The 16,057-nt window shown below is 61.4% G+C and overlaps 1 protein-coding gene across 5 annotated transcripts in view; it reads left to right on the plus strand.

Annotated features, from left to right (window-relative positions):
- The window catches only part of GRK5 (G protein-coupled receptor kinase 5), a 179,557-nt gene extending 172,280 nt beyond the window's left edge, over window positions 1-7,277 (plus strand). For all 5 annotated transcript variants that reach the window (XM_059661603.1, XM_059661604.1, XM_059661606.1 and 2 more), the window contains 6 exons: window positions 759-848; window positions 1,418-1,626; window positions 3,642-3,779; window positions 4,762-4,899; window positions 5,415-5,546; window positions 6,306-7,277. In XM_059661603.1, coding sequence (XP_059517586.1) covers window positions 759-848; window positions 1,418-1,626; window positions 3,642-3,779; window positions 4,762-4,899; window positions 5,415-5,546; window positions 6,306-6,404 — 806 coding nt within the window. In that variant the 3' untranslated portion in view covers window positions 6,405-7,277. The remainder of the gene's footprint in view (window positions 1-758; window positions 849-1,417; window positions 1,627-3,641; window positions 3,780-4,761; window positions 4,900-5,414; window positions 5,547-6,305) is intronic.
- Window positions 7,278-16,057: the final 8,780 nt, after the last annotated feature.

The raw sequence follows: 16,057 nt of genomic DNA on the forward strand, positions 1-16,057 counted from the left end.
TTTGTCTGGGGCCAGAGCTGGGGGCCTCACACAGCTCTGACCTGGCCGGGGTCCCTGTCACTGGGCCTTGCTCAGCCCCAGGCTGTGGGGGCCCCGGCACTCACCCACACGGAGAGGGGGAGTGGTCCTGCCTGCAGGGTCGTGTGTGGCTGTGACACCCCCCTTGTCCCTGGTGGGCCACCAGGGGAGACGACACAGAGGCTGACCTCAGCACAGTCGTCTCTGCTTTGGGGGTTCAGTCTGGGACCAGGGGCTCCAGTCCATCTCCCAGTCTCCAGGGGCCTGGGCATCTTCCCATCTTGTTTTTCCAAAGGGAGAAACAACCTCCAAAGACCATCTCGGCAGAACGGGAAGTTGCTTCCCAAATTGCTTTATAATTTTTCCCCTTAAGCAAATTTTTGCAAAATGTCAGGAGAATCTCACATTTTTTCCGTGAAGCAATCCCAGAATCAGGCCAAGGCATTTGAAACCCGCTGACCTCAGCCTTCCAAGGAGCCCATTAGCGCGTTTCATGAGGCAGGTTTCCCGCGTCCAGCCAAGTGCAGGCGGCCCTGCATCTGTGTTTCCTCCTGAAGGGGAGTGACTTGCCACGTCCTCTGACACCTGAGTCTCCCAGGGCCTGCAGTCGCCCTGAGATGGTAGATCGGGGTCCCCCTCTTCCTGCCCGGGGGCACGCCGCAAGTCTAAGGCCCTGCCCAGGGTGGTCCAGTGTCACATGACCGTCCCAGGGTCCCGCTGACCCTGCCCTTCCCCCTCAGGCCACATTAGGATCTCCGACCTGGGCCTGGCCGTGAAGATCCCTGAGGGAGACCTGATCCGAGGCCGGGTGGGCACCGTCGGCTACATGGGTGAGTGTGGGCGCGGCCCCCTCCCCCCCAGCCTCCCACGTGGATCCCTGGCCTCATTGTGCCACTCTGATCAGAAGTAGGGTCCCTTCTGACGGTGGGAGGTGGGCGGTCTTAGCCAGGCTGCGTGGAGCCCCAGGTGACTGGACTAAACCCAGTTCTCTGCAACCCCCATCTCCAGCCCACCTGCGTCTAAAGCCAGTCCACTTCGGGGTCAGTGGCCAGGCTGGCACACAGTGATGCTCAGGAGGAGGCCCCGTTGAAGTCAGGGTCCAGTGGCTGGTGGACAGCCTTTTGGGGAGACCCATGACAGGAGGGAGGCCATGAGGGTGCCAAGCATGACTCTAAGCAGAGAGCAGCCTGGGGCCTACCCTGCCCCCCCTGAGCCGACTCCCAACCATCCTCCTGGGGCTGCAGGGAAGAGGCCTAGAGCTACATCCAGTCCCTGGCACCTGCTTCCAGTGAGGGAGGAGGAGGCTGGACCCGGCTGGCATGAGTCACAGCCCAAGCCGGGCGCCTGGGCTCTGCTGCCACCAGCGGCCTCTCACCTCGCTCGCTCCCTCCTCGCCCAGCTCCCGAAGTCCTGAACAACCAGAGGTACGGCCTGAGCCCCGACTACTGGGGTCTGGGCTGCCTCCTCTACGAGATGATCGAGGGCCAGTCGCCGTTCCGGGGCCGCAAGGAGAAGGTGAAGCGGGAGGAGGTGGACCGCCGGGTCCTGGAGACCGAGGAGGTGTACTCCCACAAGTTCTCCGAGGAGGCCAAGTCCATCTGTAAAATGGTGAGCTCCCGGGGCCCGCTGTCCTCGCCCAGGCTGGGCCACTTCCTCTGCAGCCCCAGCCTGACCTCTGCAGCCCCAGCCTGACCTCTGCAGCCCCAGCCTGACCTCTGCAGCCCCAGCCTGGCGTCAGAGCCCTGGAAGGAAGATGGGGCTGGGCCTGCCACCTGTCGTTTGCATGTGGGACACTTCAGGGAGGGGCAGCATGCACACATGCAAACACACACCGAACCACCTGTGGCTGGGCTCCTGCCCACCTGCCCGGGCCTCCGAGGAAACAGGTGGTCATGGCCGTGGAGGTGGGCGGGGGACCGGAGGAGCGAGGCGGCACAAGGCGGTCAGCGGGGACGTGGGCTCCCAGGGATGCTGGAAAACCCGGCGGGTGTGCTAACAAGACTCGGCTCTGTCAGGCGAGGTCCGTATGCAGCGGCACCACACTGGGTGAGGGATAGCGGAGGGCAGCACCATGTGTCCCAGGTCGGGGTTGGGGTTCAGAGAAGCAGGTCTGGAGAGACCCCCCCAACAGGGACGTGGGATGTGCTGAGAGGGCAGAGGCACAGAGGCCCCTCCCTGCCGGCATCATGGGCTTTGGCACATGGCTTTGGGCACCAGCACTGGGCGCTGCTGTTTCTCTGCTGCCCCCTGGTGTGCACTGAGAGAAAGGCAGCGGCCACGCCTGCGGATCCTGGTGTCAAACCCATGTCCCTCATCTTCTGTAACCGGAAGGATGACCAGAGGCCTTGCTCCGTCTTCTGACAAATGACCCTGTGCCTCTTCTGTGTCCTTAACCGCGTCTCTCTGGCCTGGCAGCCAGGCCGGCCCTGCCCCTCCAGGAACCAGCTCAGGACACAGTAGGGCCGTGATGGCGAACCTATGACACGCATGTCAGAGGTGACACGCGAACTCATTTTTTGGGTTGATTTTTCTTTGTTAAATGGCATTTAAATATATAAAATAAATATCAAAAATATAAGTCTTCGTTTTACTATGGTTGCAAAGATCAAAAAAGTTCTATATGTGACACGGCACCAGAGTTAAGTTAGGGTTTTTCAAAATGCTGACACGCCGAGCTCAAAAGGTTCGCCATCACTGCAGTAGGGCCTGGCTATAAGGAGACCACGGAGCCCCGGGCAGCTCCAGGCCCACCTGCCGGCCTGAGAAGGAAGCCCTCTCCACACACAGCCAGGAAGCTGGTCCCTGACCCAGATTCTGTCCCTCACCCCGTCTTGGCGGCCCCAAGACCTTTCCCTGCTCCTGGGGTCCAGACATGCATCTCACTGCCCCCCCCCCGCCCCCCGGTCCTGTCTCTAGGCCAGTCCTCAGCCCCACCTTCCTTAGGCCGCTGCTGAGTCCCAGCACTGGTCCCTCCCCTCCCCTCCGGCCCCCATCCTCTGGCCCCTCGGCCTCCCTGACCCCCAAGTGAGCAGCTAACTTGTGTTCCTCTGACCCCATGTGTTACATCCATGGTGCCTCCAACTCTAAACATGATCTCGCTGAGGCCAAACCCTCAGTGTCCTCTCTCCTTCCCTCCCTCCCTCCCTCCCTCCATCCCTCCCTCCCTCTCTGTCCTCCTTCCCTTCTTTCTCCCTCACCCACCCCCAGGGGTTTGCCCTTGTGAGTTGAGTAAATGAACCAGAGACCTACAGACCGAGCCCTTGCCCTTTGTCAGTTCCCTGTGGCAGAAGGTCACCCCAGTTCAGCAGGTGTCAGTGGGTGCCCCGAGTTCACGGGTGCTGGGCATGTGGTCCTGGGGAGACACAGACAGGAGTCTTGCTCCCCCAGGGGCTCCAGGCATCCGGCGCTGTGAACGCGGGACCACAGAGCCCACAGCAGCTCAGGGGGCGCTAAAGTGAGGCCTGAGCAGGGCCGGGCGGTGTCTGTGGGGCACCTGGGTGGCACAGGCTGGAGGAGGGACACCGGGAGTCCCAGGGACACCCCGTGAGGGAGATGACCACAGGCCTGCCCTGCTGGGGCGACAAGGCTCCAGGCGTGGCCTCACGGGCTCTGTGTTGTCACAGCTGCTCACCAAAGACGCGAAGCAGAGGCTGGGCTGTCAGGAGGAGGGGGCTGCGGAGGTCAAGAGGCACCCCTTCTTCAGGAACATGAACTTCAAGCGCTTGGAAGCCGGGATGTTGGACCCGCCCTTCATTCCAGATGTGAGTAGCTCCCCCAGCCCAGACTGAGCCCGTGCCCTGTTCCCAGCCTTGCACTCAACGAATGTCGGTTCCTGGCCTCGAACCCGGGGCCGAGGAGACCCACGGGCAGGCGGCGGCCTCTGCCCTCCGGTGACAGACATGTCACCAGGGCTGGGGCCCTGCATCCATCCTGGAGTCGCCTCCTCCATGAAGTCCTCATCCTCAGACCTACAGGCCCCAGAGCCCCTGGGAGGCTCAGTCCCAGCTTTGAGTTCCTGGAGGGGAAGGCCTGCCTGCGTCGTCTCTGTGGGTCTCAGCAGAGAGCAGCCCCCAGTGCGGGGCTGGGGGGAGTGAGATAAAGATATTACCGCCAGCTCACGCGCGCTTACAGCCCAGGCACAGGCGCTCCCATAGCCCGGCCTGCAGGAGGGAGACAGGCCTGTGGGGCGTGGGACTTTTCCAAATTCCTAAGCACCAGCGCTGGGACCCAGCCAGGCCCGTCTGGCTGCAGAGTCTGGTGCCCAGCCCCTTGGTGCCCCGTAATGTGAGAGGGGGTTGGGGAGGCCCCCCCAGGAGGTGTCCGTGGCTGCGTGTTCCCGGGCCTGGCCCTGGGAACCAGCATTCGCTCTCTGTGGTGGGTGGCCCAGAGCCCCAAACAGAAAGGACTTTGGAAAGTTTCCCCGTCCCACCCCTGGGGCCTTTGGGGAACAAGGACTGTGTGATGGAGGAGCGGGCTGCAGGGCGCTGAGGAGGGTGAGCCCAGGGATGGGGTGACCGGCACGTGCGAGGCCTGAGGGCAGCAGGGCCCTGGACGCTCCGAGCTCCCGTTCCCCGGCCGGGGTCCCGTTGGCAGATCCGAGAGAGGGCAGCCCAGGTTCCCGGGTGGGGTGGGGGTGGGGGGCTCAGGCAGACGCCCCCTGTTTCCCCCATCAAAGCCCCAGGCCTGGCTGGGGACGGTGGCGCCTGGCGGGGCCCCTGTGACCGCTCGCTCGCTCTGCCCCAGCCCCGGGCCGTGTACTGTAAGGACGTGCTGGACATTGAGCAGTTCTCCACCGTGAAGGGCGTCAACCTGGACCACACGGACGACGACTTCTACTCCAAGTTCTCCACGGGCTCCGTGCCCATCCCCTGGCAGAACGAGGTCAGCGCTGGGCGGCCGCCTCGCCGCTGGGGAAGGTGCAGGGAGGGCGCAGGGACGGCTGGGTCGGGGTCCCACGGTCTGCTGGCATCATGGGTGGGTCAGAGGGAAGAGGAGGCCAGCTAGACGACTCGAGAAGTTCGGCTGGAAGGGAGGAAATGGAGCCGGGGCACAGGCACAAGGGGGATGGAGGTGGAGGCAGAGTTGGATCAAATGAGATTGAAATGATGGGGGGGGGCGAGTCCAGAGCCCTGGGAGGGGGAGGGTCCGGAGCATGTGGGTGGCCTGGGCGGGAGGCGGGTGAGGAGGAGATGGCTGTGGGTTTGGGGTGCCGACTTCTGCTTTCTCAGGGGAGAGGCAGCGGGCGGGCGGGCACCGTCTGGGTCTCAGCCCCAGTAAGACGGAGGGCGGCAGACAACTGGGGGCCCGGCTCAGGGGCAGTGTGGGCCAGGGCTCGGCGCCGGGACTCTGTTCACCCAGATGACGCCGCTGCCCATGTTCTTGCTGCGTTCCTCCAGATGATAGAAACGGAATGCTTTAAGGAGCTGAACGTGTTTGGACCTAACGGTACCCTCTCACCAGACCTGGACCGGAGTCACCCTCCGGAGCCACCGAAGAAAGGGCTGTTCCAGAGAATCTTCAAGCGTCAGGTGAGAGCCCCCCACCCCCGCCCCCAGGTCCTGGTGGGCTCAGACGTCCTCAGGGTTGAGACCAGAAGGCAGAGCCCACCTGAGTGTGGGGCCCGGGGACTGGGAGGCAGCAGCAGCCTGGAGGAGGGGCAGGCAGCTGCCTGCAGCCCCTGAAACCCACTGGCTGAGGGTTCCCAGGGTGGAAGGGGCAGGGCCTTTAGCAAGCTTTCTCCACCTCGGCGTACTGACCTTTTGGGAAGGGGGAAGAGATAGATAGAAACATTGATGGGAGAGAATCATTGATCGGCTGCCTCCTGCACGCCCCCTGCTGGGAATCCAGCCTGCAACCCAAGCATGTGTCCTGACCAGGAATCGAACCGGGACCCCTTGGTTCCTAGGTCAACGCTCAAGCCCTGAGCCATACCGGCCAGGCTGGGTTAGTTCTTCGTCATGGGGGCTGTCCTTTATGCACCGGGTGATACTCAGCAGCCGCTCTGGCCTCCGCCCACCAGATGCCAGCCGCACCCCCACCCGCTCCTGTTGTAGAATGTCTCCCTCCAGACAGTGTCCCCGGGGAAAACTGTTGGAGAACCGCTGCTGGGTCCGGCCGGGTCTGCAGGGAGGATGCAAAAGGCAGCACGCAGCAAGGTGGCCGGCCAGCAGCCCCGCCCCGCGGCCCTGTCTTCCGGTTCAGAGGCCCCGGTGGCCCTCGGGCCGCAGCGCTGGGCTCCGCGGGACTGACCTGCTTTCTCTCTCCCTCTCCCTTGCCCCCTCTCCCAGCATCAGAATAATTCCAAGAGTTCGCCCAACTCCAAGACCAGTTTTAACCACCACATAAACTCAAACCACGTCAGCTCCAACTCCACCGGAAGCAGCTAGCTGCCGCTTGGCCTTGGAGTCCACGTGGGACAGGAGACCCTGTCCTGAGAAGCAGAACTTGTGACCGGCGGAGCGTCCACTCCGGACGGGTGGACGGGGCAGCCCGCCCGGAGCCGGCGAAGGAAGGAGGCGCCGCCCTCGGCACGGAGCCCCCGGGCTCCTCAGGTGCCACTCAGGTCTGTGCAGACGCGGCCCCCGAGCCGGGCGGACTGGCTTTGTCTCTGTCGACTATTGCAATAGAAATCCAATCGGATACGACGACTTGCACGTATTTTAATAGCATCATAACTAGAACTGAATTTTGTCTTTATTATTTTTAAAGGAAAGTTTTGTAAATTTCTCTATCGCCTCAGTTTACATTTTGTATATTTGTATTTAAATGAAAGTCAGACTTGGAGGGTGTATATTTTCTGTGCAGCCACTGTTAAGCCATGTGTTTTCAGACATTTTAGAGGGGGCGGGCTGGGGGGGGATTTACAAAAAAAAAAATGTGACTCAAGACTTCCACAGCCTCAAATGAGAAAACGTTTTTATTAAAGGTAGAAAACGATTCACGTTTCACCTCGAGAGGGTCGGTGGCATCCATCTCTCTAACCTTTGCGGGGCATTGCCATCGCCCGCTGGTCACTTGGAAGAATCGGAATTAAATGCTCAGAGACGCACCTGGGACTGCACCGCCGGCCAGGACGCCCTGTGCGGGGCCCGTGGAGTGGCCTGGGGCCAGCTCCGTGGGATCCACACGTCTCCTCGTTGCCTTGGCCCCGGCCCCCTCTTCCTCCTGCGAGACGGCCGTGTGCCGCGCCGGCGCCTTCAGCATCTTCTCTGGGCCCCTTTCTTTCCAAGCAGGTTCTGACTGTAAAGTCAGTGTGTCTTCCAGAGGCGCGTGTCTGGGGATTTTTGTTTTATTCTATTTTAAGAGAAGCGTAGCAACGATAAGGAGTAATCATGGAGCGCCCCCCCACCCCCGTGTCCCGAACTTTTATGGCCCAAGGGGCACTGGAGTGGGGTCACTGGGTCACCCTGAATAAGTCTCGAGAAGGGAGGGGCTTGCCAGGAACTCGGGGCACAATCCTTAAGTCATAGGGGTCATAGGGCCTCGAGAGCTGCCCGGGACCCCACAGATGCGTGGGCCCAGGTGGTACGGACAGCGCTGGCTCTCCAAGCAAATGGCTGCCCAAGGAGAGGCCGGGCCACCGAAGAAGCTCAAGACCAGCTCACGGTCACCTCCTGGGAGAGGGGCGCAGGGGCCAGCTCTAACCTGGGACCACAAAGCTCCGGGCACAGGTGGCCCCAGGAGGCAGTGCCTGGCCTTTAGAGCATGGCCGTCAGTCCCAGGAAGCTGCTGGCCCCCCTGCCATCTCCAGAAGGTGACAGGGGCAAATCCGTCCTCGCCACGCCCCGCACAGGGTGAGGTCTGCAGCTCCCCTGCTCCCCTGCTCCCTGGCTGAGTCCCCGGGGACCCTGTCGCCCTCAGTGGGACCTAGCCCAGCCCAGGCAGCTGCAGGGCTTCTCCTGGTCTGGGCCCTGCACCGGCATCTCCTGTAAAATGCAGGTTCCAGGCTCCACCCCAAACCCAGAGATCTGCAGCGTTCCGAGGTGCTGCCGGTCCTGCTGGGTCCCACTGACGCCCCGCGGGTGTGAGAGCCACGTCGTCGTCGGTGGGTCTCGGGTGTGATCATGCAAACATTGCTCAGGGGCCCAGGCGGCCTTGGGCGTGAGCGTGAGGGGGAAGCGGCGAGCATGTCAGCCAGTCTCCAGGCTCTTTCCGGAAGCCTTTCCCATGGCCCTGGGGCCGCGGCTCGAGAGGGGCCTGACCTTGGGACGGGCATTTTGAGGTCATTTTACAAACAAATGGGAGCGAAGAAACAGCGGGCTTCCCGCCGACCCCTTCAATGCGCCACGTTGTTTCTTCGAGACCTGGCTTGTCTCAAGAGGCTGCCCCACCTCCCCCCGGGGACTGGAGACAAGGCAAACACAGAGCTACGTTCAGTTTTGCCAGGAAGCGGACACGCTTCGGCCCGTGCGTCAAGGCCCCCGAGCTCTTGCTGGCCGCCCTTCTTCATGATGAGGACAGTCACCAGCCACTGTTTCATTTCTTCTCCCCAATTCTCAGGACCCAGCCCTGAGCACACGGGCTGGCGCTGAGAAGGCAGCCTGTTTTCATACCTGAGCCCACGCACCGTCTGTCTGTCTGCCTGTCGTGGGGAGTCCTCCAGGGCCGAGGGACACAGATCTGCGTGGCCAGAGCTCAGACCACGAGGCGCAGGTCCCTGGTGGCTCAGGCAGCGGGAGCCTGTCCCGAGAGCGCCCACGGACACAGGTCGGGCCGCCGGCCTTCTCTCCCGTGGGGCCCTTGGCTCCCCCGGAGAAGGGAAGCGAATTCAGGGCCTGACAACCGGCCTCCTCCCACCGAGCCCAGACCAGACCCCGCGGGTCCTTCCTGTCCCTGACCCTCCCCCTCCGCCGCCCCTTCTACCCCCACTTGTTTCCTATAGCGGCATTTTTAAAAAGGTGTTTTTCAATTTAAAAAAACAAAACACAACTCGGCACCTTCCCTCCCACCCCCCTGTCCGGGACGAGGCGCAGCCGGACGGCGAGTGGGTTTAATCTACAGCCTCTGAGCTCCCGCAGAAGAGCTGTTCTTCCTCCAAGCGTGACATTTCCTCACCTGAGTCCGCGGACGTCGTGCCTTCGAGGAGAGACGGGGTCTTTGCAGGAGACGAGCTGCTGTCCCCGATGGGATGAGGGACGAGTGCTCACCCTCCCCCGCCCCCCAGCTCTCATGGCATCACGGGGTGTCACGGGACCGGCCCGCCCTCGCGGAGGAGGCCCCGCAGCCCACATCGGCTCTGCTTCAGGCCGGAGCGTCACTTCCGAGGCCGCGAGCTTTGGGCGGCTCCCTGGCCCCGTGGCTCGGGTGGCCATGTCCCCAGCTGCCAGGCCGGTTTGCTTGTTTCCTCATGAGCTGCTCTCACAGAGGGGACACCCAGCCTGGGGGAAGGGGGGGAAGACGGCAGCGTGGCCCGGCTCTAGGCACACGCGGTCGCTGGGACAGGAGGCGTGAGTTCTGGGGATGTGCGTGGCGTGGATGGCACAGGGGGGGTGTGGCCGCCCCAGGCAGCCCGCCCACCAGGGAGTCCCTGCTCTTCCACACCCTGTCCCTCCCCCAAAGGCTCAGGCCACCAGTTCATTTCCCACCGACCTTCCCGCGTGGGCTGCCGACCCAGACCTCAACGCGGGGGGACGCGCCTCGCCAGGGGAACCTCGGCCACGGACGAGCAGGAGTCCCCCGCGGTGAAGCGAGCGCGGCCGGCATCGCTGTCCTCTCGGCTGCATGTGCTCTGTCCCCGCGAGCTGGCGCCTTCCGAGGGCGCCTCTCCCGTCTCCCGCCCTCCGGCCGAGGCAGGGCCTCCTAGCCTTCGAGCCCCTGGTGCCCAGAGACGGTGTGAAATGGTGCGTTTGGAAGTTCGGAAGCTCGGAGCTGTGAGTGGGGGAGGCGGAGAGCTCGCTCCTCGCTGAACCGAGCGGCGGCTTTGGACGGCGGGCCCACGGACAGACCCTGCTCACCGCGTGTCTGGTCTGGTCTGACCTTCGAGGCTTGCGCTGCAGACGGTGGTCAAACCAGAAAAGCTGGCTCTCCCTTGGGCGAAGGCAGTTCCCGAGAAGAATCTAGATGCCTTTCCGGCCATCGATGAGGCCTGTTGTAATAGACCAAACGCAAACGTGCTCCATTTGGAAGGGCCCAGTGGCTGTGGGTGGTGGTAGAATAATAACCCTCGTAGCCAAAGGACCTCCTTTCTTCAGGGACATGTAACGTGGGTGAGTGACAGCGGTTCCCTTTCGGGGGGTCGTTCCCTTTCCGGGGTTGTGGCTGGGATGACGGCTGGGCTCTGCCGCGCTGGGTCTGTGTCCGTGGAACACGTCACAGTGCTGCCGTGTCCAGATCAAACCACTGTCGTTTTTTTAAGAGAAATAAAGTCCTTAATGAAAAGAACTGCATTTCTTTCCTTCTGCGGAGCCGGCCCGTTCCCCATGCACTGGACAGCCCCCCCTGCAAGGCCAGCACCGCCTTTGAGTAGACCCGCCTTCAGGTGCTCGGTTCGGCCCACCCACAGGCCACCCAAGCCCTGCCCACCCCGGGCCTGCCCACAGGGGCCATCTCCAGGGGGCAGGGCCTCAGCATCGCCCCGAACCCTGTCCAGGCCGACTGGCTTCTGATCCCCGGAAGTGCTCCGGCCGTGGCACCAAGCGGGGGCCGGTGAGAAGGCAGAGGGAGAGAGGCCAGACGGGCGTGGCGTGGCGTGTTTTCCGTGGCAGACGCCAGAGCTCGGTGGGCTCTGGAGGGGCTGTTCTGCCTGTCAGCCTGTCCTGCGCCGGAGCTGGGTCACCAGCAGGCAGGACCCCGAGGGCCTCGGAACCCAGGCACCAACTTAGGACCTGAGACCCCTAAGCCCCCTCCCACCTGCGCGGCTCAGGGGTAGGATGAGCCAGGCTCCGGCTCCGACAACCCCTTTCTGACTAGAGCCCCGGCGGCCCCGAGCCCTGAGCCTCGGTGTCTGTACGGTGGGGACCACCGGCACCGCGGGCGGGAGGCTTCAGGGGACCACGCGTGGCACCCGGCACAGAGGGCGTCCCCGAGGACAAGTCACCTGGTTGTCTCTGGACCCTTTTGATCCTTGACCTCAGGATGGGGGGGCGGGGGGCCTAGACCCAAGCTCATCTCACCCTCAGCCCAGCCCCAGAGCACGAGGGATTCCATCAGGCACTCGGTGAGGGGCGCCCTGAGCTGGGGGCCAGGGCTGGAGGCCTGTCCCTGCCCGCCTTCGGCACGGGCCCTGGGGTCCGCTCCCGGCACAGACGCCTCACCCAGAACGTAGGACTCGCAGCAGTTCCCTCCCCTCGCCTCCCAGAGGCAGGTGCCTGTCCTGATTAGAGGAGGGGAATGAGGATTCCTCTTACCGGGAGACTGGGATGGGAGAGAGGAAGAGGGGCTGGTGAGCAAAGGGTTGCAGAGTCCACGGGGCGCAAGAGCGGGGCGTCATGTGGAGCCCCTAACACCACCGCCAGGCTGTCCCTCCAGCGGCGCTGTGGCCGGTCCCCAGCCCTCCCCGCAGCTCCTACCTGCTGATTGGAGGCCGAGGGGTTTCCCGATATGAACCTCATTTTCATGTATCGTTTTTAGTATTCTTTTTAAACGTCTCGTCAGTGTAATGTAGGCCAATAGACTAGAGGCCCCAGAGCACTGCTGGTGTTCCCTGCCCCGCCTGCCTGCCTCACCCACAGCCCTGCCGACCCATTTTATTTTAAAATGTTATTTATTGATTATTTTTAAAGAGAGAGGAAGGGAGATGGTTTTTTTAAAATATGTTTTTATTAATCTCAGAAGAAGGGAGAGGGAGAGAGAGAAGGAACATCAATGATGAGAGAATCATTGATTGGCCGCCTCCTGCATGCCCCTTACTGGAGATCGAGCCTGAAATCTGGAAATCGAACCGTTGCTCAACCACTGAGCCGCACTGGCCAGGCTATCACTAATGTTTCTGTGGAGAGCCGCTACAGTATTTTGGACAGGTTCAAGCCTTGGACCAGTGGTTCTCAACCTTGGCTGCACATTAGAATCACCTGGGAATCTTTTTAAAATCCTGATTTCTGGGCCTCATCCTCGGGAAATTCTGTTTCTTTGTTATGGGGCGGGGCCACCACATTAGTAAAAAAGAAATAGAGTTTCCGGAGGATGAGGCCCAGAAATCAGGATTTTAAAAAGATTCCCAGGTGATTCTAATGTGCAGCCAAGGTTGAGAACCACTGCCTTGGACTGAGGAGAGGGCACAGTCCTCTCGTGGCCACGTGCAAGTCCCAGCGTGGAGGGCAGGGCCCTCCCAGCACAACGATAGCCAACAGCTGTAGTTGTAAGCTTGAACCTATGGTCCGAACACTTGGCCCCACGTGCCTGAGTGATAGAGTTCAGGTGCACGTAGTGGAGTAGGATCGGAACGCGCGAGAATGTTGTAAACATCTTGACCACGCCCTTACTGTGCCACGTGGCATCTGCTATAAAATAAAGACACGCTTGTGGGGGTCGTCGCTGTCTCTCAGAGAAGCAGCGTCCCACCGAGACCTGGCTTTCATTCTCCTGTCTGTCCTAAGCCTTTCAGCCGCCCCCTCTCAGGCTCACCCTTGGCCGGGCTGGCGCGGCACATGTTTCTATCTCTCTCCCTCTCCCGTCTTCTCTGAAATCAATAAAAATACATTTTTTTACAAATTAAAAGTAGCGTCACGCACCCTATCATGCTTCCCTGGGCACCAAGCATTCTGCGTGGGTGTCTCCCTTTCAGGCACGAGTGGGGTCCCAGAGAAGACTGGCACCACGTGCTGAGAAAGAAAAGAGGGAAAAAAATCTGTTTCACAAGTTCAACATTTTACAAGTCCTCGTGTTCCCTTGTTTATTCCCTTTGGGCTTTGCGGGCTGTCAGTAAAGTTTCATTTGAAAACCCCGGCCGGTGTCCCTCAAGCCAAGGGAAACACAGACACGAGAGCGCTTTGCCCACGCTTGGCCCGAGAGGAGAAAGCGGGGGTGCGGTGGGCCGGGAGCCAAGGGAGCGGGGCGAGACCGGGCTCCGCCACCGACTTCCCCAAACCCAGATCTCTTCCTCTGCGAAACCGCTCTCTCCACCAGTGTTTGCTGAGCCTTCCTGTGGGCCAGGCACTGTCCCGGCCCTGGAGGTACAGGAAGGAACAAGAGCGGCAAAGGTCTGCGCCCTCCTGGGCTCACCTGGCCGAAAGGTGTGGAAGGCACACACATGCACAGTGTGGTCACTGGAGAGGCCAAGGGCGAGTCAGACAGGAAGGCAGGAGAGTGGTTAGTGACTGTGGTGCCTTCGGTGTCCTGGAGTTCAACCCAGCAAAGGCGGGGGGGTGGGGGGGCGACACAGACAGCAACCTGTTTGGGTGGGAAGGGAGTCAGGCTTCTTTCTCAGAATGTCACGTCACAGATCGGCAACAGAGGCTGCCGGGGGCGGGGGGACAAAGGCTGGCACGGGAGAGGCTTTGTGATGGTGGAACAGTGTGCCTCTTGGCTGCCGTGGTGGCTACACAGATGTGCACACGTGTAGGAATGGCACCGAACCCAGCCGGCGTGGCTCGGTGGTTGCGCGTCCACCTATGGGCCGGAGGTCACCGTCTGGTTCCCGGTCAGGGCACAGGCCCGGGTTGCGGGCTTGGCCCCCAACGTGGGGCCCGCAGGAGGCAGCCGGTCGGTGATTCTCTCTTTTCATTGATGTCTCTCTCTCCCTTCCTTCTCTGAAATCAATGAAAAAAAATATATTTTAAAAATCACACAAAGCCGCCCACACCCATGGGCCCGGGTCAGCGTCGGGCTGCGGTGCTGCTCTGCGGTGACGTGAGCTGCAGCCGGGAGGTGGGGGGACCTGGGTGCAGGGGCTGCTCTCACTGTCTCTGCCACTTGCTGTGAACCTACAGTTATGTCAAAATTAAACGTTTTTCTTTAACATGTAAGCAAATCGAAACTGAAGGAAGGAGAGAGGAGAGGCAGGAGGTGGGGGTGGAATTTCGGATTGAGCTCCCGAGGGCAGGTGGCTGCAGTGAGGCCTGAATGAGCCCCGCGCTGTGAGCACGCAGCTGGTTCTCCTCTCTTCACTGGGGGGTGTGGTGTGTCTCCTTGTCTGTCCCTGCTCATTGCTGTCTGTCTGTCTGCCGGGCTCTGGCATTCCTGGTCGACAGTCTCAGACCCGCCCTCCCGCCCCTTCCCTTCACCCTCCCCTCAGCCCCAGGTTCTCCTGGGACGTCCACTCCCATGTGCCTAAGCCCTCGGGGGTTTGGCTTGAGGCCTCTGAGGCCAGGCCCCGTCAACTGCACCCTGAAGCCACCAGCAGCCCCAGTGCCCTTGACCTCCCCCATGTGGTCTATTGGCTCCTTTGTTTCCAGCACGTCCCACGTGGAATAACAAAGACCCAGTCGGAACTCTCGCGCCGCCCCCCCCCCGCCCCCCAGCTCTAGCTCCAGGACAGGGTGGGTTTGGACAGCGTGAGGCCCCTGGCAGGTCTGAGCCACTTCCTGCGTTTTCCTGAAACTCCTCCAGCCACCGGGCTTGGCATCGGCTGTTTGGCCCGCACCGGGCAGGAATGGCGGGATGTGTGCTGAAATGCCCAGGGGCTGTGCGGATGGCGGTCTGTGTGCCAGGAACACCCTCTGTATCTGCAGGACTAGATTTGGCACCTGGCTGACGCTGGGCCTGGGAGCACAGTGTGGTCCCCAGCAGGACGGGCTGCCCGGCCTTGGCCCCGGCGGCACAGCCGGCTGCAGATTCGGGGGCAGGTGGGGTCACTCCCTCTGCACCGTCCTCTGGATCCGGCACCCCCTGGCACGGTGGACGGGTGCCCCAGGCGCCTCTCAGCTGCGGCCAAGACCTTCCACGTTCACCCCTTTGCCATTTCCAGTTCCTCAGCTGCCCGGTCCCACTTTAACTGGAAATAGGTTGGCACAGAGCTCACCAGTGCTCCCGGCCAATGTCCTCACTGCCTACACTGCTGCCAAAGCCCTCTGTATGCCAGTCCCACCAAGGGAACCAAACCGCACCACAAGGAGGGGGGAGAAACACAGTAAAAATGAGGCGGATCCGGTGGGTCTTCGCTCCGAGTCCTTGTTGATCCAGAGAGGCCCTTTCATGGTGCCCGGGCTTGGCCTGGACAAGGACCGAGCATCGGGGCTGAGCCACCGGCCCAGCTGCCAGGGCCTCCCCTTTCCCAGGGCCCCCGACTCGCCAGAGACTCCAAAGACAACAGAGGGTTTGAGGCTGGAAAGTGTAGTTCGGGGGTTTTGTTCATGTTTTTGTAAACGGTAGAGAAGTCCGCCGGCAAGTGGCTGGACGTGCACCTCTGCGACATCCTTTGTGGAAATTCTGAAAAGCTGGAGCAGGAATGACTTTTTTTAAAATAATCTTCTTATTCCTAAAGAAAAATAGATTTAAACTGTATCTCTGTCCTCCTAAATCTGCTTAATAGTTGCTTCTCTCTTCTTTTTCACCCCCATTCTTCACACCCCACTGCCCAGGTCTGAGTTCACCGTTGGACCATGTTCTTCCCTCTCCGCGCGTCGCTCAGCAGAGAACGTGTTTCTGAACCTTTATTGTGTTAATCCTCACCTGAGGGTATTCTGTCAATTGATTTTTAGAGAGAGTGGAAGGGAGGGAGGAAGAAGGGAGTAGAGAAACATTGATGTGCGAGAGACACATCGACTGGTTACCTCCCGCACGTGCCCGGACAGGGCTGGGGAGCAAACCTGCAACCCCAGGGGAAGATCTCAATAGAATATTCTGCAGCTTTCCAGCTGTGTCCGTTCAGGGTTGTGGTCTCCACTGATCGCTTGGCGGCACCAGGGCAGGGGGCCATTATCCAAAGCCGCTGGTCCTGACGCCAGCAGCGACAGGTTTTGTTGCTTCTCGGGGCCTGGAGCTGACATGGAGCTGCGGCCTAGATGCTCATCTCTGGAGGAAAGGCCAGGGGGTCCCAACCTCGTGACCTGCGAGACGCCAGGGGAGGAAAAGCCACCTGGGGGCAGGATCCGCCCCTACGGCGGGTGGTCCGTTGCTAAGCACCTGGGCTTCCCACCCGTGACCTTCTGGACCCGCCCAGCGT

Source organism: Myotis daubentonii, chromosome 13, assembly GCF_963259705.1.
Source record: "Myotis daubentonii chromosome 13, mMyoDau2.1, whole genome shotgun sequence".
In the NCBI taxonomy this organism is placed as follows: Eukaryota; Metazoa; Chordata; class Mammalia; order Chiroptera; family Vespertilionidae; genus Myotis; species Myotis daubentonii.